This window comes from Toxotes jaculatrix, chromosome 23 (genome assembly GCF_017976425.1).
Source record: "Toxotes jaculatrix isolate fToxJac2 chromosome 23, fToxJac2.pri, whole genome shotgun sequence".
Classification (NCBI taxonomy): domain Eukaryota; kingdom Metazoa; phylum Chordata; class Actinopteri; family Toxotidae; genus Toxotes; species Toxotes jaculatrix.
The window spans coordinates 3,798,064-3,824,833 of record NC_054416.1 but is presented as its reverse complement, the minus strand read 5'-3'; the positions used below and the strand labels follow the sequence as shown (position 1 = coordinate 3,824,833).

The 26,770-nt window shown below is 38.2% G+C and overlaps 2 protein-coding genes across 4 annotated transcripts in view; both read left to right on the top strand.

Moving 5' to 3' along the window:
- LOC121177471 overlaps positions 1 to 14,186 on the top strand; it is a 21,271-nt gene extending 7,085 nt beyond the window's left edge. Inside the window, exons 21-38 of the mRNA XM_041031799.1 lie at positions 2,254 to 2,340; positions 2,756 to 2,788; positions 3,948 to 4,211; positions 4,630 to 4,896; positions 5,081 to 5,341; positions 6,300 to 6,557; positions 6,687 to 6,950; positions 7,357 to 7,623; positions 8,452 to 8,727; positions 8,894 to 9,190; positions 9,679 to 9,951; positions 10,847 to 11,098; positions 11,552 to 11,665; positions 11,821 to 11,836; positions 11,958 to 12,055; positions 12,294 to 12,344; positions 12,535 to 12,597; positions 13,135 to 14,186. Coding sequence (XP_040887733.1) covers positions 2,254 to 2,340; positions 2,756 to 2,788; positions 3,948 to 4,211; positions 4,630 to 4,896; positions 5,081 to 5,341; positions 6,300 to 6,557; positions 6,687 to 6,950; positions 7,357 to 7,623; positions 8,452 to 8,727; positions 8,894 to 9,190; positions 9,679 to 9,951; positions 10,847 to 11,098; positions 11,552 to 11,665; positions 11,821 to 11,836; positions 11,958 to 12,055; positions 12,294 to 12,344; positions 12,535 to 12,569 — 3,113 coding nt within the window. The 3' untranslated portion in view covers positions 12,570 to 12,597; positions 13,135 to 14,186. The remainder of the gene's footprint in view (positions 1 to 2,253; positions 2,341 to 2,755; positions 2,789 to 3,947; positions 4,212 to 4,629; positions 4,897 to 5,080; positions 5,342 to 6,299; positions 6,558 to 6,686; positions 6,951 to 7,356; positions 7,624 to 8,451; positions 8,728 to 8,893; positions 9,191 to 9,678; positions 9,952 to 10,846; positions 11,099 to 11,551; positions 11,666 to 11,820; positions 11,837 to 11,957; positions 12,056 to 12,293; positions 12,345 to 12,534; positions 12,598 to 13,134) is intronic.
- LOC121177517 lies at positions 13,732 to 26,770 on the top strand. Of its 3 annotated transcripts, XM_041031845.1 has the most exons (8): positions 13,732 to 13,852; positions 15,849 to 15,996; positions 16,891 to 17,196; positions 24,972 to 25,247; positions 25,602 to 25,709; positions 25,804 to 25,859; positions 25,991 to 26,065; positions 26,319 to 26,770. In XM_041031845.1, the coding sequence occupies exons 2-8, from the start codon at positions 15,918 to 15,920 to the stop codon at positions 26,385 to 26,387; spliced, it is 969 nt and encodes a 322-aa protein (XP_040887779.1). In that variant the 5' UTR covers positions 13,732 to 13,852; positions 15,849 to 15,917; the 3' UTR covers positions 26,388 to 26,770. The 3 variants fall into 3 exon arrangements, with proteins under 3 accessions (XP_040887779.1, XP_040887778.1, XP_040887777.1); XM_041031844.1 differs by lacking the exons at positions 13,732 to 13,852; positions 15,849 to 15,996; positions 16,891 to 17,196 and adding exons at positions 22,294 to 22,441; positions 24,096 to 24,401; XM_041031843.1 differs by lacking the exons at positions 13,732 to 13,852; positions 15,849 to 15,996; positions 16,891 to 17,196 and adding exons at positions 22,294 to 22,441; positions 24,096 to 24,401 and having other exon boundaries at positions 24,969 to 25,247.

Genomic DNA, 26,770 nt, shown 5'->3' with positions numbered 1-26,770 from the left:
TGCCAAGACTTTACAGTATGAACTTACCCACATGTCAGGTTCTGATAAGGAACTTTATGTAGAAAAGTATTTGCCTGTTTTACAAAGTACAGTATTAGATATTATTAATAATGGATGCTCCTGTTATCCTACCATAATATTCCCAACATAAACATCAGATATGTGGCAGAAGTTTAGTTTTACAAAATGAGAGACTTATAATGGTCAGTTATATTTATACTATATTTTATATTCTATCAGTTTTACATTAAACTGTATCTGTGTTTCTTATTTTGTCCCATTGCTTTTCTCTGTTGGTTTGTAATTAAAATAAATTCACAATCATGGGTGTATTCTGTAGTACAAATGTTGACTGGTGCACCTTCAGTCCACATCTTAATTTAGGTAAGAACGACCAGAGATGGGCGGCAGAGATGACTAAACTATGGAGTAAGTCATGATACTTGCTAACAAGATAAAAATAGCATGTTTGCTTAATTTCCTGTTGTCAACACTGCAGTCATTCATTCAGTCATTCAGCCAATCTCCAACAACGATTGTGTCCTGAATGCTGAACATTGCTAGAAACACAGTTGTTAGTCAATAAATTTAAACACTTATGAAACTTATCAACATTCAAGTAACTTAACCCCTATTTCAGATGGACCTGCAAATGAACCCAGTCATGTAACATATTATTGCTCAGTTGAACTCAGAATCAGATAAATTACATTAAAAATCATTCTGTCAATGTTTCTGTTTAGAATAATCTCAGTTGTTTGTACAGCAGAAGGTTTATCTTTATGTCTTTAATGAATACAAATGACCATTTGTCTCAGAGCTGCAGTGCTAAAAACAAGGAAACTGACTTGGTCAATGTGTGTTGTCAACTAGATTGAATATTTCACACCTGGCTCACCACATACACCAGACTGAGGCGGTAGGAAGTGTTGAAGATGTAAAACAGTATAAAGTTTTATGTCAAATTTTCACAGGCTCAGTGTTCCGGCTTTGTTTGTTATCTTCTCATTATATTTCAGACTGATCCTTACGTCACCACCAGTCAGTGTAGTATTTATGCTTTGTTTGCCATATTATCTGTTGCTATGCCTTGGACTTGACTTTATAGATACCACAGTGCACATCCTGTATAGTATATGAAACCTTTTCCATTTCTAAACACATTAGCTCTGGTGTGAATGTGGTAATGACACTGTCTAATTCTTGTTATGGCAGCAACAAGTCACTGGGCTTGTTTCTTCTTCGTTGAGAAATCCTTATTATAGCAACAAGAGCAATGCAGATGAAACTGTTTTTTTGTGTTTATTAATCTTTATTTGATTTGATCCAGTGTGTTTTTAGTTTCTGAAGATACACAGCAACAAAGGCAACGGAAATTGCCAATATCTTCACTCCATCTTGCAAAGTTGCAGCTCACAGGCAACAAAAGATGAAAAGTTGGAAAACATTAGACATTGCATAGTCTTGATTTAAACCATATTGTTGTCAATACAAACACTGTGATTACTGAGGTGTATTGGTATTTATTTATATCATATATTGGTATCTTGTTGCCTTAAGTCAGTGGATTTTCAAAGCTGCACAGACTGTGAACAACTGTACTGATCCAGCTTCAAGCCACAAAATATATTTTTTACTTCAGTATCCAAACAGTTGCTTTATTGTTAAGGATTCAGATTTGAAGTCCTGCGTCCCTTCTTTAACCTGTTATCATACACTGAGTGATTGTGTCCTATTTGATTTTAACATGAATCACAGTGAGTCAGAGTCTGTATTACTTTGCCTTGCTGAAGATAACTCATTGGTATTTTACCCTGTTTAACACACAGTGGGTGAAGCAGCCCAGGCTGCTGCTTAACCACAGGACCATCAGACAGCTCTAGCCAATGAGTTTCAGCAAACTGTTAAAGTTTCTGGTAACTGCTTCTTTGTTTTGTTCTGTTTTTTGAAACAATTTGTATTTTTCAGTGAGGATCATGACACCTGTGTCTTCATGTCCTTTGAAAACTGCAGGAGCAGTGGGACAGACACAAATCTTTTCACTAAAGACAAACTCATCTGTTTTTGCAGTGGGCAAGAAGAGTGAACATGTGAGTGTTTGCTGTGGTCAATGTCACTGTAGCTGTTTGAGTTTCATGTCAAACGGAAGGAAGAAGTGATGGGCTATAATCAGAAGGAGAAGCTGGTCTGGTCTCATCGTTTAAATGTAAAGAATCTTCTTTCTGTTCTTGCTGCTTTGTTATTAATGCAAAGAGGAAACATTTCTCAGAGGCAGAGCGACAGTGTCAGTGCTGGATGTGAAGATGGGGCACACTTCACTCTGTGTGCTGTCATTATTCTGTGAGTACATCAATGATTTTCCAATTCTCTAACTTTCAGATGCAGACGCATGTTTTTTAATCAACACTGTAGTTTCACAGACACGACCATAGCTGCTAATTTGTCTCAGAGAGACAAACTGTGTCAAAGCCAAAACTGGATCAGTTACTTTTCACACATATTTGCACAATACATTCACACATATGGTCTAAAGTTCACAGTATTATACATTTATCTGGTATTTTCTTTCATGTATTTCATTTTAAAGGGTTTTGTTCGTGTTTCTCAGTTTACAGAATATCATCTTAGAAATGTGTTAATAAGCAAAAGCTGCCTCTGCTGAAACTCCACCTGCTTTAAAAATGCCTTAGTTCATTATGAAGTTTACTGTGTGTCAGATTGACCATGTCTGATGAAGGTTCAATCTTTATTTTAGTGCTGAATACACTCTTCTATGGAAAGGCTGAAGGTGAGCATGTTTGTAACTCTTATTTATTACTGACCATATCGTCTTAATCACATCCTCTTTGTGTTTCTGTTTCATCATGTATGTAACACTTTACTTCATGTTTCAGATTATTTGGAGTCAGTGTTTTACACTTTTGTGTGATTTCATAAACATGTGGAACCAAAGAGACTAAATTAGGTGAAATGAAATAACTTCAACAAAACACTATGCCTGATTGAGATGTGCTGGTTTCAACTGTTAGAAAAATGTAAACAGATTTTTGATGGAACATCTATTATAATAATTTCCTTAAACAGAACACACATCAAAGGCCAACCTGACAGCAGACAGGACTGTTATACCAGCAGGGGGCAGAGTGACACTGACCTGCTCTGAGAAAAACGTATCTCAAACTGATGAAGATCAGCTTTTAAAAGTCGGTGAATCAGTTTTCAGAATATAATATTTGTTGGACCTTTAATTTATTTGCAGACACAACAGAGGAGCTGAGGAATTTTTCTTAATGCAGCTCAGTTTTTTTTATGAACCTCTGGAATTGGATAAATCTCCTGACTTCTTCATGCAATATTTTCGGGCATGAAAAATTCTTCTAATTTTTTTTTTTTTAATATATTAAGAAAGATTTTCAGATTCTCAAACATCACAAACATCATTTATCCCTTGAATAATGATGAGTGTTAAAGGTGTTTTCCACTTTGGTTGCATCTGAGTATTTACATTTTAAAAAAATAATTATACTGACTTTGTTGTTGTTATGGCTTTTGCCATTTTGTATTATTATTGCTTTAAAAAGAGTCACTGAACTGAACATTACTGTTTACCATCAGAATCTGTGCAAGTTTTGTCTCTTGATTTTAAACCTTTAATTTCTTCTTATTGGGCATTTTTTATGAGACCAGTTCCTTATGGTCCCACACCTGGTGATTGCATCAAAACTAAACATGATAAAGTCCTTTTATCTCTGGAGAAAATGCTGCTGTTACTTTTATTCCAGGTTTTTCTTTCTTTGAAGACACAGTTTGACATGTTCTCCTCTGTCTGTGACTTTAACTGATTTTGTTGATCATTGCTGTTGAGCTGCATTTGTGTTGTCTATTTAACCAAACTACAAAATGTTTCTATTACTATGTTTTTTTTTTTTTTTTTTTAATGTGAACAGTTTCCAGTAAGCCCACTGTGGCCCTGCAACCCAACTGGTCTCAGTTTTACCGTGGTGAGACGATCACTGTCAGATGTGAGATCCATGGTGGAGACACTGAGTGGGAGTATGAATGGAGAACACCCAGCTCAAACAACCCTCCATCACACAGTGAATACACTATCAGCAGAGCCGCAGTGTCTGACCATGGAGAATACAGGTGTAGGGGCAGAGCAAACAATTCCTATACAGAGTGGAGTGAACCCATCACATTGTCAGTATCATGTAAGTTGGATCCTCTTTCATTTACACAGAAAATGTCATGTTTTTAAATGTTTTCATTGATCTAAATCAAAGAGGAAACATTTCTCCCTCTAACAATAATGACGTCTCTTCCGAGCAGCTCAGTAACAAATGGTGGTTGTTGTTAGTGTGAGAGCAGAGTAACTGAAGGGGAGCCACGATACAGTGTTCTGTTGAAATGGGATCATTCATAGAGAAATGCTCAGGGAAGAACAGAGAACTATGTGGCTGTCTTCAAATAAGAGAATAACAAATGACAGTGACTCTGTGCTGAGCTCACTGACAGGACCTTAGCTCCTTTATGACTTTTTGTGTGGGAACATGTGACTGATCACTGCACCAATGAAAGAAAATCTATTCCAGTCACTGAACTGTTTTGTTTTTGTCCCAATCTGAACAGATGATAAACCTCGACCCACACTGAGATCAGACACAACAATAATACCAGCAGGGGGCAGTGTGACACTGACCTGCTCTGTGGAAAACTCTGCTGACTGGAGATTTGATTGGTTCAGACGCAGCTCACGTTCTTCTAAAGCTCAGACCATCGATGGATCAGACCGCACCAACAGAATTACAGAGGGAGGCATCTATCAGTGCAGAGGACGAAGAGGAAGCAACAATTTCTTCACAGAAAACAGCAAAGAAGTCACCATTCAGAAAACTGGTGAGTTTAATCATTTGTTCTGGAATAAAACAACACACACTCTAAATCTGTTTATCAGTATTTCAGAAAAGAGACATTTGACTGTCCCTCCCATTCACACACAAACACGTTCTTAATGTTTCATGTTCTCTGCCAGTTCTTACTCCAGCCCTTGGTTGATATTTGTTTGTGTGGCCTGTTCCAGCTAGAGTCACTCTGACCCTGCAACCCAACTGGTCTCAGATATACACAGGAGAGACGATCACTGTCAGATGTGAGATTGAGAACGGAGGAGACACTGAGTGGACGTATGAATGGAGACCAGCGAAGTTAAACTCATCTCCAACACACAGTGAATACAGGATCAACAAAGCTACTAAGTCTCATAGTGGAGAATACAGATGCAGGGGTTCAAAAGACTATTCCTTTACACAGTGGAGTAATGTCATCAGACTGACTGTAACATGTAAGTTGGACGTCTTTCATCCACACAAACATGTTTTACACCTTTTTAAATCTGTGTCGTCCAAATACGTCAACAAAAACACTTCTTCTGATGATACTGTGTCTCTGTCTGATCACTCAGTACAAAACATTAGATTTTCAGTGAAGGAACAAAAGAACTGAACAGAATCTTTTTCTGTAGCTTTTGAAATAAAATCATTCACAGTGAAATGAAAAGAAAGAAGAGAGAATATCAGAGTAACTTATTATGTACTTTACAGTTCCAGTACATGCAAAGTGTAATGCAGTGAGAGCTGAATCTCAGCTTCTTCACCACATCCATTAATAATAAGGAATTTTTCACTGGTTTCAGACGTCGACAGTTTCCTCTGATATCACACACGTAGTTTTCCTCAGTGCAGCAGTGAGTTATGATGCAGTTGATTCAGTTGTTTTTATCAAATACTACAGCTGACATGTTATCTAATATTTGTTTTCTTCATTAAGCTTTAACCACATTTTTCTGGACTCAGGTCCCAGTCCATTAAAGAGACTTCCTGGTTTGCACCCAGTTGTTGTCCACTTCAGCTGTGTTGTGTTTATGTCCAGGTATAACAGTGAGAGTCATCATGGAGAACCTCCACTATAGAACTCTATGTTCTATGTGTCTCATAGAACATACACATCATATTTAATGAAACTCCAGATGACACTTTCCAGACAATGTGTCTCATGCTCCTGTTGTATTTTGGTTTTGATGGTAGCAGCCAAATGAGTTTGTGAGTGTTGAAAACTTGTGGACACAGATGTGAGTTTGGTGAAATCAGTTTGACAGAATACACCTGGAATAACTGTCAGTGTCTGGTCAGAGTTTATCATCAGTCTTTCATGGATCATGGTGATGAAGTAAAAACTTTGTTCCTGGTGAAAATCTGATTTTAATCATTAACTTGTTTTATCTTTCACTACAAACTGAACTGCAGCTAAACCCAGGGCCTCACTGACAGCAGACAGGACTGTTATACCAGCAGGGGGCAGAGTGACTCTGACCTGCTCTGTGAGCTCATCCTCTGGTTGGAAATACTACTGGTACAGAGACAATAAAAACTCTGAACCCCTGAACACACAAGGTAAAACATTCAGTGTCTCACAGGGAGGACTCTACTGGTGCAGAGGAGGAAGAGGAGACCCAGTTTACTACACAGAGTACAGTGAAGAAGTTAGGATTGACACCATTGGTGAGTTTGGGAATAAACAATGTAGAATAAATCTGTGTTGTTTTCAAAATGCAGTATTAAAGGTCAAAACATTGTCTTGTGTTTATTTAAGCTTTTGACTTTTTTCTGTTCTTAATGGAACATGAACAGTCTCAAACAGAGCTGTTGTGAGTCTGCAACCCAACTGGTCTGAGATATACAGAGGAGAGACGATCACTGTCAGATGTGAGATCCAGGGAGGAGACACTGGGTGGACGTATGAATGGACAACAACCAGCTCAAACAAACCTCCATCACACAGTGAATACACTATCAGCAAAGCTGCAGAGTCTCACAGTGGAGACTACTGGTGTATGGGCAGAAGAGGTAATTCCTATACAGAGTGGAGTAAATCCATCACATTGTCAATATCAGGTAAGTTGGATCCTCTTTCATTTACACAGAAAATGTCATGTTTTTAAATGTTTTCATTGATCTAAATCAAAGAGGAAACATTTCTCCCTCTAACAATAATGAGCAGCTCAGTAACAAATGGTGGTTGTTGTTAGTGTGAGAGCAGAGTAACTGAAGGGGAGCCACGATACAGTGTTCTGTTGAAATGTGATCATTCATAGAGAAATGCTCAGGGAAGAACAGAGAACTATGTGGCTATCTTCAAATAAGAGAATAACAAATGACAGTGACTCTGTGCTGAGCTCACTGACAGGACCTTAGCTCCTTTATGACTTTTTGTGTGGGAACATGTGACTGATCACTGCACCAATGAAAGAAAATCTATTCCAGTCACTGAACTGTTTTGTTTTTGTCCCAATCTGAACAGATGATAAACCTCGACCCACACTGAGATCAGACAAAACAACCATACCAGCAGGGGGCAGTGTGACACTGACCTGCTCTGTGAGAAACTCTGCTGACTGGAGATTTGAGTGGTTCAGACGCACCTCAGGTTCTTCTGTAGCTCAGACCATCGATGGATCAGATCAAACCAACAGCATTACAGAGGGAGGCATCTATCAGTGCAGAGGACAAAGAGGAAGCAACAATTTCTTCACAGAAAACAGCTATGAAGTCACCATTCAGAAATCTGGTGAGTTTAATCATTTGTTCTGGAATAAAACAACACACCGTAAAGTTGCACAAGGTTTTTGTTCAGTTTCTGCCCAAACGTAAAAATGGCCTGGTTAATTTCAAAGAACTCACAGGACAACTCACTCTGCTCCAGTTTTAAACTGGACTGTAAGTGGAGTTACTGACACTGGCAACTCAGAGTTACTCAGGTTAATAACATTTAAAGAAAAATATGAGGGAAACAAGCAAAACAATCCTCCCTCCTCTGAGATGCCATGTGTCCACACAGGTTTTTCTCCCTTCCTTTAATTTCCACCATGATTTCTCTTCTCAGCGAGAAAAGAAATCATGAAGAAAGCAGAAGTGGTGCAGAAAAGAGACATCTGACTGTCCCGCCCATTCACACACCTGGTTCTACACCTGATGATAGCATCAGCCCTGAAATCACCTAAGCTTCCCTGCCCATCAGTCTAGATTTGAAATTATTAGGATGGATGTTTTTATTGATTAGATGTCAAAGAGTGAGAGTTGTTGTTGTCAGTTGAATGTGTTTGTTCCACTCTTTCCCTTTAAGACTTTGTCTTTCTCTCTATTGAATTTATTCTCATCAAACTAGTTTTACTATGTAAATGTGCAGTGATCTGTTAATAAGAGCAGAGTTACTCTAAAAAAAGAAAAAGAACAGTCAGGCCACAACATGCAAATAAACAAAAACAGAACAATGATATGTTCTCATGTCTGACTTCAACTGATTTTGTTGATCATTGTTCTTTTGCTGTTTATCTAAACTACAAAACGTTTCAATTGATATTCAGACTTTTTTCCTTTTTTCTTTAAATGTGAACAGTTTCCATTAAGCCCACTGTGACCCTGCAACCCAACTGGCCTCAGATATACACTGATGAGAGGATCACTGTCATATGTGAGATCCAGGGAGGAGACACTGGGTGGCTGTATGAATGGGACACATCCTCCAACAACAAACCTTCAAATCAACATGAATACAGGATTAGTTCTGCTTCATCGTCCCACAGTGGAGTCTACAGATGTAGGGGCAGAATGAAAAGTTCACAGTATAAGAGAACAGAGTGGAGCGCTCCAATCAAACTGACAGTGTATGACAGTAAGTCAGATCATATTTCATTTACAGTAAAAATATAAACAATCAAAATGTGTTTTTAGATTGTATATCTTAAAGTTTGTGTATGATAATGTTTTAATAGAAAAATAATTCTACATTCAGAGACCAGACGTCATCATGTTTTCATTCTGATAAAATAACTTTCCAACAGATAAACCACTGCCTGTCCTCACTGTGTCTCCATCATGGCTGAGTCCTGGAGACTCAGTGACTCTGAAGTGTGAGGTTGAACATCCATCAGCAGGATGGAGGTTCTACTGGTATAAGGCTGTTCCCACACGGTCACGCTTCTTCTACAGCTATAAGCTGCTGCCTGGGAGCTCTGAGCAGGATTCCTACATTGTTCATGGACCAACACACACAGCAGGATATATGTGTACCGCTGGAAGAGGAGATCCAGTTCATTACACTCAGTATACTGAACCAAAGTTTGTCTGGTCTGGAGGTGAGTTTGTTTCTTTTTTCTTTTCTGTTGAAAAGTAATTGTGAAGTCATCACATGAATTCATCCACGTTTTTGTTTGTGATCTTTTCCTTTTGGATACTTGAGCTCATCTTACTGACTCATCTCACCCAGCAGTCAGGACAGGTGTAGTTGGAGACTTTACTCAGTGGTCAGGCAGCTGCACAGACAGACTGAACAGTCAAAACCTGGAAAAAGAAGGTTTTCAATATGAAATACACACCTTTGTATGTTTGACATGCAGGTGAAAGTAGAAAGTAGAAAAACATCCATTAAAAACAGCTCAAACTGCTCAGCAGCATAACTGATTTCTCTGCTGTCCATGTGCTCTGTATGTTCCAGACTCTCACAGTTTCACCAACACTGCATCTTGTTTCAGTGTTTGTGCTGTTGATGTTTTTTATTCCTAAACAAACTAAAGATTGATAAAGGAATGTTTGCATTTTGCCCTTTATACATGTTGTTTTTCAGACTTTCATCCAGCAGCGTCTCTCACAGTGAGTCCTGACAGAGTGCAACACTTCATCCGTGACTCTGTCTCACTGAGCTGTGAGGGAAACTCTGCTGAGTGGAGAGTGATGAGGTTTAATGAAGAAGGATCCCAGTTATCCTGCTCTTCCTGGGGGAGAATGACTGGATCCACATGTAACGTCTACACATCACGGCAGAGTAATAGTAATGGTGTGTACTGGTGTGAGTCTGGATCAGGAGAATTCAGCAATGCAGTCAACATCACAGTACAGGGTATGCTTTATTACTGTTTCTGTTTATTTCATTGTTTTTTCTAGAATCTGAAGTTTTTTCAACATTCACGTGATTTAATTTACCATATCTTAGATCTGAGTTTTATACATATGCAGTGAACATTTTGAGAGTTTGGCCCATTATACCCTGCTGCATGGTACGTAAAGTGATTGTCATACAGCCAAAGATAATTACTTCAGTTTTCTGTATATTTAATGTAAATAGGTTCTTTTCTAATGAAAGTTAAATGCCAATGTTCAGTCAGTCTTCCATCACATTTTCGCAGAATAATAATCCTGATGGCAGGTCTTAGTTCATCTGTTCAAAACAATTTACAAACTTTGGCCACAATAAATATCTTCTTCCTTCAGATGCCAAGTTTTTTTTTTTTGTAACAAACTATTGAAAAAGCTCAAGATTTGTGTTTTTGTTAAAGATTATCATCTAAAAACGGTTGTCAAATGAAAAACCAGAACTCCTCTATAAATAATATAATTTAGTGAGGTGCTGGTGAAATACAGTCAGTGCTGAAGAATACTGATGAATAAACAGAGCACAGTCACATACTGATATAACGCTCATGATGAGGGTTTGGTTGAGTATAGTTTTCGTGTGTTTACAGGTGAAATGAACTAAAGCTTTTATGTCAATGATCTAAACAAGGACTGTAGAATTTACAGGACACTGTAGGAAGCTGTAACTTGTAAAACACAAACAGTAGTTTGTAAGTAAACACCATCAAACATCAGGTCTTATGATGATTCTGTAAAATGAACAAACAGCAGAAGAATAAAAGCATATGTGGAATCTGTTCTCATCATTATGTGTCAGCTTGTTGTGAAGGTCTGAACCAGCTGATCTGACTGAAACTTAATATTCTCTGATTGTTTTACAGATGATTATTATGATGGTCTCATCCTGGTGAGCCCCGTCCGTCCTGTGACTGAGGGACATTCTGTTTTACTTGGCTGCAGATTCAGGACAGAAAATAAACTTTCCGGTGTGTTTTTCTATCACAATGATAAACTCATCCAAAGTGACACCAGGGGGGAGCTGATTATCTCTGCAGTGTCAAAGTCACATGAAGGTTTCTATAAGTGTCAGTACTCAAGAAGAGAGTCAGCACAGAGCTGGATGTCAGTTAAAGGTGAGTAGAAGGAAAAACATCTCTACATCTCCACTGTGTCACTGCCTGAGAAACAACAGAGGTCAGATGCTAAACTGAAGGTTTCAGCTGATTTCACCTCCAATGTGAAAGACAAGTCATCTTATAAATTGGAGGATTGAATAATTAAAATTTACAGAAGTTAAATAAAAAAATACACGAAATAAATGATTATCAGTCAAATACAAGATGTTTCCTTTTGAAGTGAGGAAAGTCAGCAGCAGTGATCGAGTTGGTCAGTATTTAATGTTAAATGAATGAACACTGTCACAGTGCTTACACATTTATACTTGTGTATCTAAATATCCATAGTATGTGGAGTTTATACAGCAGATGCATGGGTGATCAGTGTTTCTTTCCTGTGGCCTGACACTCATTTCTGTAAAAGCACTTTTGTTCTCAATCTATTCAAACTTATTTATTTATTTATTTTAGTTCCAGTGATGCCTGAAAGCTCTTCGGTTCCTGTGATGTTGATTGTTGGGCTGGTTTGTGGTTTGACAGTATTCATTATTCTCCTGCTACTGTTTTACTTCAGAAAGTTCAAAGGTGAGACACTGATTATTAAAAATAAATCAATAAATCTGTATTTTTCAGTTCATCCCATGTTTTAAACCTTGTTAAGGATCAGTCAATCAGTTCTGATGTCATGTCATAGAGCAATGACTCAGTTTTCAATACAAATTCTACTTTGCTCCTCACAGATCCATGTGGTAACAGGTTTGTACATCATCTCCAACTTCAAAGCAGTTCTGCTCTGTACGATTTCTTTTTACATTTTTTACTTTTGCAGTTTTTGTGAATTACTACAAATACACACTTTTAAAACTGCATGTTTCAGGCTCAACCAGTCTCACAGAGAGAATCAGGGCTCTGCTACAGACCAAACGGTCGGCCATGATGAAAATCAACAGCGTGTATATTCCTCTCTTCTCCACGGTCAGTGTTTCATGGAGCTTTGAAAGCTTTCACACGTATTTCTAACACTCAGTTTCTAATCAAGAGAGACCAAGAAATATTTTGATCCAATCACATCCAGTTCTCCAAAATCAGACTCGTTCCCTTTGCTGCTGGAATTAAACCCAGACAGTGCTTTGAAATGTTATTTGAGTTTAAATGACTATCACAGACATGAGGTGATGAATCGGACTTTGTTTTGATTTTCACTGACCTGTAGATGACGTTCGTGTCTATGAATCAATCATAGTCCCTGAAAACAGTGGAAAAGGTACAGTATAAACTATGATTCATGTTGAGCTGAAGTATATAATTATACAGTAACTGAGTGATTCTCATTAAAGTCAGTGCTAACAGTATTTTTCAGGTCAGCTGGACACTGTTATATCTCATACTGAATATTATTCAAACATTTAAAGAGAGTGTTTTGAATTACTTTGATATGATCATCTCATCAACAGGACAATGTGAAGATCCAGAGGAGAACTCTGCTTAAATTAATGTGAATCCAGATTCAACCACAGGTACAAACCTTAACAGTAGATATTGAACTTGTTGAATCTTTTTTCTCTTCAAATTTATTTATTTATTTCAAAATTGAACGCAGTGATTTTTTGACAGTGCTCTTCATTCTTTTCAGTTATGACATTTTACTTATGAGATATAAAAACACCATCAGACACTTTGTGTAATGGAGGAATTTTTAAAAGGAAGTGTTGATGCAGTATGAGTTTATATTTTCAAGTCTAGTTAAATAATTTAAATGAAGATCTGTTGTAGGCTGTCATTTCACTGCACAGCTGTTTTACTTAGCTTAACTTTACTGGAACATCTGTGTAAGTTATACTGAATGAATGTGTTGTTTACCAGAGGCTTTACTGCATGTGAATTAAATCAGCATTCAGTCATTTGCTGCTTTATTTAAGGTCCAGTTTTCATTTTTGGTTGTATTATTCATCAGTTTTTGCCGAGCTAGTGCATGAATCGTATTTAATTTTAATTATAAATAATATAAATGATGTGTCTCAGTTTTTCAGCTGTTCATTGTGATTTTGTTACAGGTCCATAAAAAGATGAACGTCATCAACAAAAGCAAGCATCAGTGACGACCTGAAAAAAACACACTCACATTTAGACAGTGACAAGTATTTTGTGTATTTGGGCAGAATATTATATGGAAAACTGGATTTAGCATTTTATTGCAAATCATATATACTTATATTTTTGCAATTATTTCATCACTTTAAATGGTTTAAAATAATTTTACGTTTGTCTCTACAAACATTATGTCACTGTACACATGTATGATTCAAGCCCATCTAAATGATATTTGTGCACAATCTTCCAGTTGCCTTTGTAATGATCAGTCCCTGAGGGTGCTGCTTCTGAATCCTTTGGTTTCTTATGTGAATCCTTTACAGCCCCTTCTTGGATTCTGGTTTAGCTTAAGTTCTGTTAGTTCCTGTTTTGTTAAGTCAAGTTATTCTTTTTATTTATTTATTTTTTTGTCTCTTCAGTTTTGGTTGTGTATTTCCTGTTTTATTGTGAAGTCTTGCCCCTAGTGTATCAGGTCTTGTTCTACTTCCTGTCTTTGTCTGGTTTTCCCTCCTTTAGTGATTGTCTGCCCCGCCCTAATTGGTGTCACCTGTTGCCCATTTCCTTGTGTGTGCCTGTCTTCACCTGTGTGGAGCCTGTTGTCTGCTTCTGCCTCGTCTTTCCGAGTGAAGACATTGTGTTTTCCCTCCTCATGGACTTACCTTGGTTTCCTTTTGATGTCAAGTAAGAACTTTAGCTTAATGAGCTTGCTTTGTATTTTGTTTCCAACCTTTTTCCCTTCATCATGGCTGATTTTTAGTTGTTTAAGTTTTGTACACTGTCCCTGGACTATTCCAGTGATTTTGAGTTTAATTAAAAGACTTTTAGTTTGCTCATGGTCTGTCCTGGGGTTTTTGCATTTGACTCCTCTCTTCCCTTGTGTTCCTGGCTTCCTTTTTCTTTTTTCTCTTTATGAAATCAGTACCACCAAAAGTAGATTTCCTGGCACTGTAGTCGCTTTTTTTTGCTTTAATGTAGTTTCTCTGATATTTTGTGTAGTAATAAATCTTTAAAATTGGACTCATACTGGTCCTGACTGTCCTGACACACATGAATTGAATCAAAGCTACCAGACAAAGAACATGGCGTCAGACGGTACGCAGTGCTTACTGTCCGACGATGTTCATTGTTTGGTAGCGTCACACCACGCGTGCATTCGATGACGCGAATTCGTACGCGAGCACGTACGAATCGATCTTTACAACGTAAAATGAGAACAGGAGAATCGATTTTATCGACACAGCTCTAATTCTAAATTCCATGAATTCCTGCAGTTTTACTTGAAAAGCACATCTGCTCACAACCTCACAACCTTTCACCTGGAGAGTTTAACTAAGAACTAGTTATTGTAGTAATGTCCTACATGTTGTTGCATTTTTATTGTATGTATGTTTATACTTTATACTGATGAATTAGGTTATTAATTAGAGGGAATGACATGAACAGTAGCTCTTCATCTGCTGAGTCTAACATCATTTTTATTTATCTACTGTGCCATTTTCTGTAGTTACACTTGAGGTTACTATAGGTCAGAATGCAGGTTATTTGAGCCACTGCAAAATTAACTGGTGCACAGGAACTGTCCAGTTTGTAGTGAACTGCTGTGAATTAGCTGTGGTTTCAACACTGAATTTGGGCTATCAAGAAAGTTATTGTATATTGTTATAAGTCTAAATGGGAAATGGAAACATGTTATAGTTTGAAATAATCACTATTAATTTAAAATGTCATATAGTGAGTTCATGTATTCATACCCCTTTTATCTGTTTTTCCCTTTTTTTAGTTATTGTGAATTTATTCCAGGTCCATAAAGTAATGCATTAATGTATTATGTTCAATAAGAGATTGTGTGTCTGCTGCACATGATGTTTTCACCCCTGCTGGCCTGTGTACAAACTGCAGGACTGCTCAGATGTTCTGCTTTTATTTATTGATCATTGGGTCCTTTATTGATATATTTCCTTCTTTTTTTGTGTGACTCTGTACAACTTCATTAGTTTCTTAACAGCTTTGCTGCTTGAAATGGCAGCAAAATAATCTCAAGGGGATTGCTTTATGATTTCTGATGCTACTTTCCAAAGGGATGGGTGAGGTAAAATATCTAATTCTGGTCCAGTGGTTTTCAGGACACAGCTCGCTGCTGTTTAGCAGAAAAGCTGTTGTTTTGGCTTTTAAGAGCTTGTCACCATGTCTGAAAACAGAATTTAACCAGAAACTTGGAAAATCTAGAGTTTTTAAATAGAAAGGTTGAGTTCATTTTTGTAGTGCAGCCCAATTTAGTAATTTAAGCTGCTGACACATGATGAATTTTCTGATAAACGTCTCTAGTGCAGCTTCATTTGCCAGAATCTGGCAGGATGGACAATATATATATATATATATGTGATTAACTGCTGCTAGAAAGAACATATAATAATTCATTAATCTAAATCAATCTGTTCTTTTACATGTGTATAAGAGGACTGAATACAGTTTTAACCAAGCAGTGCTTTCTACACTGGTGTAATTATCTCATGCTCTGCAGGTTGACATTATCGCCACCTGGTGGTGCTCTGCAGTTTTTTCCTATGGTCAAATACCTTTGCAGATGTATCTGTGACTGCAGGTTGCTTCTTTTGCTTCCTCACTCACATGAACCTCTCACACTCTCCACCCTCCCTTTTTTTTTTTTTTTTTGTAGTGCTGACATGTCACAGCTCAACTTGACAGACCAGAAGAGGAAACAGACGTTGTTTCTCTCCTCTCAGAGATGGTTGGTGGTCGCTTATGTTGCCTGAGCTCCGTCTTCACGTTCAGTGCTGTGCTGCTTCTTGGATTCTGCCTCCACGGTATGTACGGCTCTTCCTGTAAGTTTGAGAGTTTTTACTGTCAGGTGGAATATTTTGTTGCCTGATGTTCTCGGTCATGTACAGAGAATACAGCATTCAGGTCAAAGTTGCAGAATTTACTGGATATGTCATCAATCATAACATGCTCATGATGTTCAACATCTATTGAATATTTGAGATCTCTGCTTCTTGAGTATGAATAACTTCATGAATGTGCAAACTGCTGTATTTTGTTCTTCATTTGCTGAAGTAGGAGTTAAACCTTTGTTAGTGCTCTGCTCACAGATCACAGATACAGGCCATCAGCACGTTTCCTAATTTCAGTTCAGTTGGCAACCTGAAAAAATGAAAATCGTGTTTGTTTAGTGGGTCAGTGGCACCACAATACTAAAAATTTCTTAAGTATTTTTATGGAGCTAATCAACGTTCAGTTTTTAAAAACTGATTTTAGGATTGGTTTAGTATTGTGGCTGTGACTGTACAAAAACAAATTGCACTTGGAAACTTAAGAGTGCTTGTTAATGCAATATATCACAAATGCATGGGGTGTCAAAAAACCTGTTTCCACCACTGTATGTGTATTGAAATATTGAAAATGTTTTGTCCACACAGTCCCATCAAGTGTTGGCTTCAAAACATTCATCTTTCAGGCCTTTGTCATGAAATATGTATGTCATAGTGTATTATAATGATTGTCATGTACGTCAGAATTAAAGGTGCCGTGTTTTCCATCAGTCTGTAATCTGCTTTACTGTTCACCTTCGTGTCACATTACATTAACAGGTTAAACTTTGCGTTGTGCACATAGAGGGCCCGGTTTCATGGAATCTGTGTCGTCTGCCACCATGTTTGAAAAAGATCACACTCACTCTGTTGTTGGCTCATGTGTTTCAGATGTGGAGGGTTCCAGCTGTCCACGTATCATCCATAAAACAGTTGGAGACACTGTGGAGTTTCCTTCATGCTTATCAACTGACGGGGTCACTGCAGCATCATGGAAATTTAGAGATAAAATAGTTGCACTCATGGATGAAAGTGAGAAAGAAGATATTCAGTTCAGGGACAGAGTTTACCTGAACCCCACAAACTTTAGTTTAACAGTGAGGAAACTGACTCCTCAGGACTCTGGTGTTTTCAGTTTTCTCTCAGAGGCAAATGATCAGCAAAGGCAAACAATCACCATCACTCTCCAAGTTCATGGTAAGATGCTTTTGTTTTTGTTGAACTTCAGCAGTAAATGTTGTGATGCCTTATTTTATTTTATTTTCAACATCACTGATACGAATTCAGTAATTTATTCCCAAATCAAGAATATGTCCAAACTGAAATGCTGCTGTCCCTTTATTGTTATACACACACACAATTTTAGTCCATCAATCATGAATCCAAGGAATGAACATTTTGAGAAAGTTTTGCCTTTTTGTATCTTCAGCACTATGACAGTTTTTGTCCTCTCTGCCTCCTTAGAGCCCTTAACTAAGCCTGTGCTGAAAATCAATTCCACCTGGCAACCCTCCAACCAGTCCTGTACACTTTTGCTGGAGTGTTCAGCCTCTGACAGCGGTGTCACCTACAACTGGACTGTGGGGAACCAGCAACGAAGTGGCCCCAGGCTGCAGTACATCATCAGGCCACAGGACGAAAAAACCAATGTCACCTGCACAATTTTCAAGTTTGTTACCAAGGAATCTGTGTCCGAAACAGTGGAGTGTACCAACAGTACATCTGACCCCACAAAACCAGGTTTGTGGAGAGATGTGAATGTAGTGTGTTGATGCTTATTGATACATCTGACCATCAAGAAATTGGTATGTGGAGAGAAAAGAAATCATTAATTGCTTTACTTCCATGTGTATCTTTAGGGGCAGTCTGAATATTGTGTCAATGAGAGTTCATAGTGCTGAATGTTCTGTGTTTGCATGTATCACGGTGGTTAAATAAAGTTATTTTTTGTGTATAATGAATGTAAATGTATAACCACAAAAGTCTGAGATTTTAGATACAGAAACAGACTCCGGACATTAATTCTATGAAATGAAACTGAATACCATGTGATGACTGGATAAACCTTGTGTCTGTATGTTAATGAAGTTTCTGCTGTGAATTTGCTTTTACGAGCAAATATTAAGTTGTTACTCAAATTTAAAAGAATGTAAATCATGTTTTAGATAAAGTGCTTCATACACTCTGCTTTAGGAAAGTGTTTAGAAGTTTGTTGATATACGTATTTGTTATTTCAGGTTTCAGCTCTCCTGTCCCGTTAATCATTAGGCTGATTATTGGGATTCTGATTATTCTGCTGCTGCTGTTGCTGCTTTACCGCAAAAAATTCAAAGGGTGAGTCCTCCTCTCGCTGATATTAGTAAGGTAACATGTCTGGAATCATGAAATTTACCAGTGCTTTCATTTTTGCTTAAAAAAATAAAAACATCTGTCTTTTTCACAGGTGTATGCTGTAACAGGTCAGTACGACAAACTCTTCTTTCATCTCTTAAAAGCAGAAACATACTTTATTCATAGGAAGTACTTTAAATTTTAGTGCATTTAAAAGCATTCATTAATCTGACTAATAATATGACTATTATTAATCTTGGCTAGCAGAGTGAGAACACTTACTGACAAACTAAATAAAGTGCTGATCTGCATTGTCTGTGAAATAGACTTCTCCTTATTGTCGCTGTTTCTTTTTATTATGTGATTGCACAATGAAATCTGTCAGTCAATTGTTTCTTACTCACCTTAAATCAACCATGATTGTCTCAAATTTCGAATGTTTTTAGAGCCGTAATCAGCTGGAACTGAAGATAACTGCTCATTTTAACGTCTCACTGAGAACAGCGCCTGATGCCATTGTGGGGTTAATGTTGCTTGAAATGGTATCACACACATGAAATGTTTAATATTGAGCTTGCCTTCATTATCCCTGGCCTTTAGGTGATTGTGTTCGTGAATCAATGAGAAGCTCTGAGGACACTGGAAATGGTACAGAATAAACATTTTAGTTTAACATTCTTATTCCCCCTTCATCTTTTTTTTTTCTTTCATTCTTCAGACTACAGCTACATCTCTCTGTATCTCCTTAATAATATTTTTTCAGTCATCTTCTCTGATTTGGTTTCAGATCCATAAAGTGAAATGCATCATCAACAAAACAAGAGAAGCACAGATGACGTGAAAGACAACATTCATGTGCGGGCAGTGTTTGCAGCATTTATACAGCATGGAGTGGTTAGAGGCTCCCTACCCAAATAAGCGATTAGTGTCTGATATATGGTGCAGTTTGGGGATGAATGAGCTAAAAGTCAGCGTCTGGGTTCAGTGAGAAAGTCCTGGGACAGACATCAGCAATTGTTTTTAACATGTAATAACATGTTCTCTTAACAGATTATGATGCAAGTATGTGCTTTCATTTGTCTTTTCAGCTCAGGTGTACTCAGGTGTTGGTACTATTTCATGTTATTTCAGGTGCTAAAACCTGATCTTTTTATGTACAGCTAGAAGAAGTTTTTTTTTAAGGTTGCGTTCAGTATTTTCACACTGGTGTAATTTTATCTTGTCTGCACTTTTATGTTTTTAGCCACTTGATGGTGCCATGTGGTTTTTCTTTCTGTCACTAGGCAGTTCTGTCTTCCTAGTGGTTCCTGTGGTCAAATGTCTTTGCAGCTGCCTCTGTGAGTGCATGCATGATGCACACTTTAGTGTGTGAGCGTGCTGAGCATGCTTAATGTGTTTAACTGGATAATTCAAAATTCTTTTCCTTCCATTTGAGCAGGGAGTCTTAAGCATTTCAACATTTAAATAATGCAGCTATGTATTTTATCTTTTATTTAATGGTCAACATGTGTGAGTGCACTGAGGAAAATTCTTGTTTTTACGTTGAAGATTTGAGAAAAGTCCTGACACATGGGGAATGGTATTGTGAAATAAATATCCCCCTCTGAACTTCTGAACTCATCTGGTTGCTGCCTCAGAGTTGTTCTGTTGGTTCTGTTTCTTTAATGACTCACTGGCCTCCATCATTTTGTCATCACTGTATCACTTCTTCTTTTGAATGTTACACCTCAGGTTTGCACCGAGGATTTTCCTAAATGGTCAGTTAGTCCGTTGGTCCCTCTGAATACTCAGACTATTTTAAAATGAATGAAATAGAAAATCATGTGACAGAGGAGAAAGGGAGTGCCCAGAGCATTAACAGTTCTCAAAAAAAAAAAAAAAATGGACGCACATAATCCACTCGATCATACAGTGTCTTACTCAGAAAGAACATGCGTTAATGTCCTTGGCCTGTCAAATTAAGAGACTTCCCTTATCCTTTCAGCAACTTCAGTGAACATACTAGAAAGAACTCAGTGTACCTGTACTATTGTAAACACACCCTGTTATGCATTTCTGCTTTTTAACTGCTGAGGAGATGTTGAACACTGAGTTTACAGGAAAGAAGTTTAGCATGAATCTCATGAGCTAAGTAGAGAATTTGTCACAACCTAGTTTTTATGGGCTGCTCCTGAGGAGGCAGAGTAATAACCTTATATTTAGAGAGGACCATATTCATTCTATATTTCTTTAATGTCTTTAATTTAGCTTTCATCTAGTGAGATTTGCATATCTACTTTTCTGGAGTTTCTTTCACAGCAAAAGCTAAATACCTCGAAAGAAAAAAGTAAAAACGAGCCCACACTCATTCTGACGACTTGGTGAGGCTTAGGTGAGATTTCAGTGTCACAGCATCTAAAAAAAAAATGCATTGTTTGTTTGACAAAAATTAAAGGGTGAATTTATGGGGAATACAAGTGTCGGTTTGTGACCCAGTTGTGAGAGACATCAAACACAGTCTGCTTGGCTGCTGTAGGTGAGCAGCGTTTTGTGGCTTTCATGTCAGGGCCCTAAAGGTCATAGGAAGCTAAGTTGTGAGGCAGGCAGTGCACAGCCTAACTCTGTAGGAACACCAAACTCAAAGGTGTTAATTGCACACGTTGTTTAGACTTGGACTGGTTTCTTTGGTTCAGTGTCACCTTTACACAGCATGAGACCACTGAAACCATAGCCTGTTCTTCTACAATCGAGACGTTCTGCCGTAGTGACAGGATTCTTGCTGATGAGTCCTCTCGTGATATCATCGTCATTATTCACGGCTCAGATTATAGAACTAAAGTCTGCAATCAGGTTGATAATTTATAAGACTATGTGTAACTAAAGATTCGCCTTGTACACACATGTAGTGTTGATTGTGATCGGCTTCATGGACACAGTCCTAACAAGTAAGATTTAATTTCTGTTGGTGATTCAGGTGCAGCCGCTCTGATCAGTCAGAACAGAAAATGTAAGTAGACACTCAACCTTTTTTACAGGAGCATCGTCTTTTGTCTGTGATGAGACGCAGAGACGGCCTTTATCTTGATGCTGTGTATTTCTCTTCCTTCTTTGTGCACAAGTTTTTATGAACTAAATGATTTGTTTCGTGGATGCAATTATTGGCCCCATCATGCAAAAGCCAACTAAAGGGACACCCACGCTGAGACCTGTCCCTTCAACCAGTTTTTATTCCTTTCTTATCCCTACTGTTTCAGTACATGGTGATTCCACCTGGGCAGCGTTAGGAGTATTTGTCCCTTCCCTGCTAGAGAGGAAGTCCAAGTGCTCATCCAGGCGCTTGTCCTCTCCCACCTACTCCCCGCTTGCTGGCACTGTCTTCCATTTTTACAGCTGGTGACATGTAGCTCTTACTAATGCACTGTTGTGTGTGCTTTTGACAGCAGTTACTCCAGGCCAGTGTGAGACAACAACCTGAGTATCTCTTCATCCAGGAATATGTGGTGACAGGATGTGGCTAGGTTCTTCCTGCTAAGAGGTTATTAGCTATGGAGTCTTACCCTGAAACTTCACAGTATCTAGCCCACATATAGCTGCTCGCAGTAGTCCATTGATACAAAGCTTGAGTCTGTTCAGAGCAGGACTGAGTTGACATAAAGTCGAGTTCTTGGTAACTACTCAAAGAAATCTTGAACACTGATGGTTTTGTTTTGTCACCTAATAGAAACAAGTAGCGTGATGATGATATGGTACAATCTAATGCAAAACAGCTGACTGTGATTTAGCACAAAATATGACCAACTTTTCTTGAACTCTCTTTTTTAAAATATTTTCTAGCTGTGGTTTCTCTGGTGAGCCTACTTTTTTTTTTTTTTTGCATTGAACGAGGCCAGGTCGTTTCTGTTTCTTGTGTTTCTTCGCTCACAGACCCTCCCCTCCCTCCCACATTCTCCACCCTCCCTCTCTTTTTTTTTTTTTTTTTTGTAGTGCTGACATGTCACAGCTCAACTTGACAGACCAGAAGAGGAAACAGACGTTGTTCCTCTCCTCTCAGAGATGGTTGGTGGTCGCTTATGTTGCCTGAGCTCCGTCTTCACGTTCAGTGCTGTGCTGCTTCTTGGATTCTGCCTCCACGGTACGTACGGCTCTTCCTGTAAGTTTGACAGTTTTTACTGTCATGTGGAATATTTTGTTGCCTGATGTTCTCGGTCACGTACAGAGAATACAGCATTCAGGTCAAAGTTGCAGAATTTACTGGATTTGTCATCTTGGGAAATGACGTGTCTTCCTTGGAAGAGGCCTTCAGTCTTTCTGTCTTGTGTATCTGCAAATGCAAGTTGACAATCTATAACAGTACCAGTGTAAAATCCCACTGTTACATATATATATATATGTACTGGTTTGAGAAGTGGGACGTTCAAATTGAAGAAATGAATTGAAGGCACCAGCTCTGCAGTCCTCAGAAGTAGTTTGTCTCGTTTCATAAAAAAAAAAAAAAAAACATTTATTGAATATTTGAGATCCCTGCTTCTTTGAGTATGAATAACTTCATGATTGCATATTCCTGAAGTTATTCATACTGTTGTATTTTGTGGTTCTTCATTTGCTGATGTGCTTTGTATTTTTTTTTTTTTGGGCACAATATGTGTCAGCAAATTTCCTGCTGCATCTGTTCAGAAATGAACATTAAAATCTCTGTGCCAGTCAGGGAAGGGTCATCCTTTCTGTTCCTGTTGTGCCCACATCTTTTTTTTTTTTTTTTTTTAAAGGGGACTGGCCGTGTGTATCTTAAGCGATACCAGTAATGTTCCATTCTGATATGTCATAGTTGCCATAGTTGGTCACACAGTATATGTAATGATTACTTACACAGGCAGGAAAATAGAAGGGTTGTAGACCTTCTCAGAATATTTGCAGAAGTAGGGGAGTTAAACACTTGTTAGTGCTTTGTTCAGAGATATAAGCCATCAGCGATCGCGCCAAGATTTAGTTCATGCAAATACATAGTTGTTGACTGTTGTGATTAACAAGGCTGGTGAGACTTGTCAACAAGCATTCATCTCAAGATTGAAAAAAAAAAAAAAAAAAAAAACACAGCATGACAGCAGACAGGAAAAGTGTCCATTTCCTGATTAACAGCAGCAGCATCACTGACCGAAAGCAGAGCGAGCACTGAACCAAGACAAGTGTTACCTTTGTCACTGAGGTCAGCGTCTGTGGTTGCATCGCTTATTTAAAATGTAGGAAAGGATGTGAGGTTTCTAACAGTGAGCCTCTGGTATTTTATTTCCAAATTCAGTGTTCAGTCGCCAATCTGTTGACTTCAAAACATTCATATGAGTCTTCAAGTCCTCCCCCTCTGATATGTGGTTAGCTCATGCACTTAAAATTAGTAGTTGAGGTTATGGAAATGCCTGTGTCATTCTTATTAAGGTGAACAAGTGCTGAGTGTTGACAGTGAACAGGACACAAACAAATGCTGACGGAAAATGTTACGTATGTCATAGTGTATTATAATGATTATGTCATGTCATGTACGTCAGAATGAAAGGTGCCGTGTTTTCCATCAGTCTGTAATCTGCTTTTCTGTTCACCTTTGTGTCACATTACATTAACAGGTAATGTCAAACTTTGCGTTCTGCACATTATTATTATTATTAAGATACTTTATTAATCCCCGTGGGGAAATTCGTGGGGAAATAGAGGGCCCGGTTTCATGGAATCTGGGTCGTCTGCCACCATGTTTGAAAAAGATCACACTCACTCTGTTGTTGGCTCATGTGTTTCAGATGTGGAGGGTTCCAGCTGTCCACGTATCATCCATAAAACAGTTGGAGACACTGTGGAGTTTCCTTCATGCTTATCAACTGACGGGGTCACTGCAGCATCTTGGAAATTTAGAGATAAAAGAGTTGCAGACAAGGATCAAAGTGAGAAAGAAGATATTCAGTTCACAGGCAGAGTTCACCTGAACCCCACAAACTTTAGTTTAACAGTGAGGACACTGACTCTTCAGGACTCTGGTGTTTTCAGTTTTGTCTCAGAGGCAAATGATGAGCAAAGGCAAACAATCACCATCACTCTCCAAGTTCATGGTAAGATGCTTTTGTTTTTGTTAACCACATGACCTCATAAGTATTTATTTATTATAACCATTTATAGTTGCTGGCCTATAATTTGCAGGTGGCATAAAGGGCTACTGGTAAAAGACTGGTGGTGCCTGAAAATAAAATTCTGAGGTTCCACTGTTCCATGTTTTCACTATATTCATCATGTATGAATCCAAAAAAGAAAAGAAACATTTCCTTGCGTGTACGGAACTTTGTCTAAAAACAAATAAAATAGTTTTAAATGGACAGGATTTGTAATTACTGAACATCTTTGTCATATACATTCACTGTGGGCATGGTTGCAACTGACTGACAGTGTCTGTATATAGCTGGTCGCCTATATTTCTTTGATGGTTTTCGTTTTGACACATCATATTTCACAGCGTGATCACCAAGCTTGTACTCAGGAAGTGCCTCATCTCATTTTAGCTTTTAGGTTCCTGCCTTTGCTGGAAATGGATTTGCAAAGTTTTGTAGATACATATTTAAAGCTGCAATACCAAGTGACCCCCCCTCACCCATCTCTCTCTCTCTCTCTTCCTACTGCCTCAGTAGAGCCCTTAACTAAGCCTGTGCTGAAAGTCAATTCCACCTGGCATGCCTCCAACCAGTCCTGTACGCATTTGCTGGAGTGTTCAGCCTCTGACAGCAATGTCACCTACAACTGGACCTTGGGGAACCAGCAACGAAGTGGCCCCAGGCTGCAGTACATCATCAAGCCACAGGACGAAAAAACCAAAGTCACCTGCACGATTTTCAAGTTTGACATCAAGGAATCTGTGTCCGAAACAGTGGAGTGTACCAACAGTACATCTGACCCCACAAAACCAGGTTTGTGGAGAGATGTGAATGTAGTGTATTGATGCTGGGGGGAATAACATTTTTAGGAAGTGAAGATATTTTAGATTCTTTGCATTTTAAATATTTCACTTGTCTTTTTTGATATCAAAAATTAAAATATTATGGGTTATGGGTAGTTTATGTTAGAAGGGAAACCACACAAACTTTTTTGATGTCTGTCATTTGAATTCTTGACACTGCTTTTTTCAGGAGTATCTAAGTATCAAAGTAAATTTTCTGCATTGTGTATTAGACTTCCTGCTTTATTAAGTATACTTGTGTCTAATCTTGGCTATGACTGCTATGGCTCTGTCATAATAACAGTGATGATCCCATCTTTTGCAGAAGCACAGAGCCATGTCTTGTACCTGGGTGTGGCAGCAGGATGTTTTGTATTTATCTTTGCAGTCTCCATAGTTATTTGTGTTTGTCATCACAAAAAAAGACGCACAGGTAAGACATTTGTCAACATGTGCCATTTTTGGGTCATAATGTAATTTTACTTTAGTACCAACTTCTCCACTTTGTTCGTTAAAACCTACACCAGGCTGCGACACAAATGACCTTACCGTGTACGCTGACATCTCCGATGTTGCAATTCAAGTAAGTGTTGTGTATTTGCCGTGTGCACACTGCTCTGCACAAATTATCTGCTTCACTTTTGATGCATTTTACCCATTTTGACATTTGTCTTTGCTTTTGTCTGTGACGTGTGTTTACGTCCAAACCTAAAGAGGACATCATCTACTATGAAGCCGTGCTCTGTGTATGAAACCATCGATAACAGAGTCAGCACAGTCACACCAGGGGTAAGAAAACGTTTATTTCTGAGGTTCTTGCAAATGGAAGTGTGAGACTGGATTAATCCCTGTAATCTGAGGTTAAATAACTCTGCAAGTACTGCTGCATCATACTTGAGGATATTTGGCCCAAAATTAAATATTCACTGATGAATGAAATTATACTTGTGCCATTTCTTCTTCATATTGTACATTATGTTTTAGAAATTATTATAAACTTCTTGCATCTGATTGTGACGCTGATGTTTCCTTCCTCTTCCAGCCCCAGACTGTGTATGACCAGATTCAGTTCGGTCACGTGAGGAAAGCCCCTGTGCCACCCAAATTATGAATTATTGGATCACTATGGGCAGAAACATGTCATTAACAAATACATTTGAATCATTTATGCAGATTCACAGAAGTTCTTGAGACCTGCGAATCAGCACTCGATTGCTCTTCTTCAGCGACTGGATGTGTGGCTCAGTAAACTGAAATTGGATTACAAGAAGTGAATTTGCTCATAACTCAAACATCATGCTTTGTTTTGTTTTGTTTTGTTTTTTTTACATGCTGATGTCAATTTTCTGTTCCTACTGCACCTTTTTCTATCATATCATCAATGCAGTCTCACTGGCAGTTTGTACATTTTGTAGATACAGAGATTATATTTTTAAAAATGTCTTTTCATCCTGTGCACAGTTGGCCATATTAAATTACGTTTATTTACTGTAA

Bases quoted from the DNA above. Each gene is read 5' to 3' on its own strand.
- LOC121177517 (XM_041031843.1), top strand. From the start codon at position 22,363: ATGGTTGGTGGTCGCTTATGTTGCCTGAGCTCCGTCTTCACGTTCAGT. The intron at 25,860-25,990 runs GTAAGTGTTGTG...CCAAACCTAAAG, and splicing joins TCTCCGATGTTGCAATTCAA to AGGACATCATCTACTATGAA. The intron at 26,066-26,318 runs GTAAGAAAACGT...TTCCTCTTCCAG, and splicing joins TCAGCACAGTCACACCAGGG to CCCCAGACTGTGTATGACCA.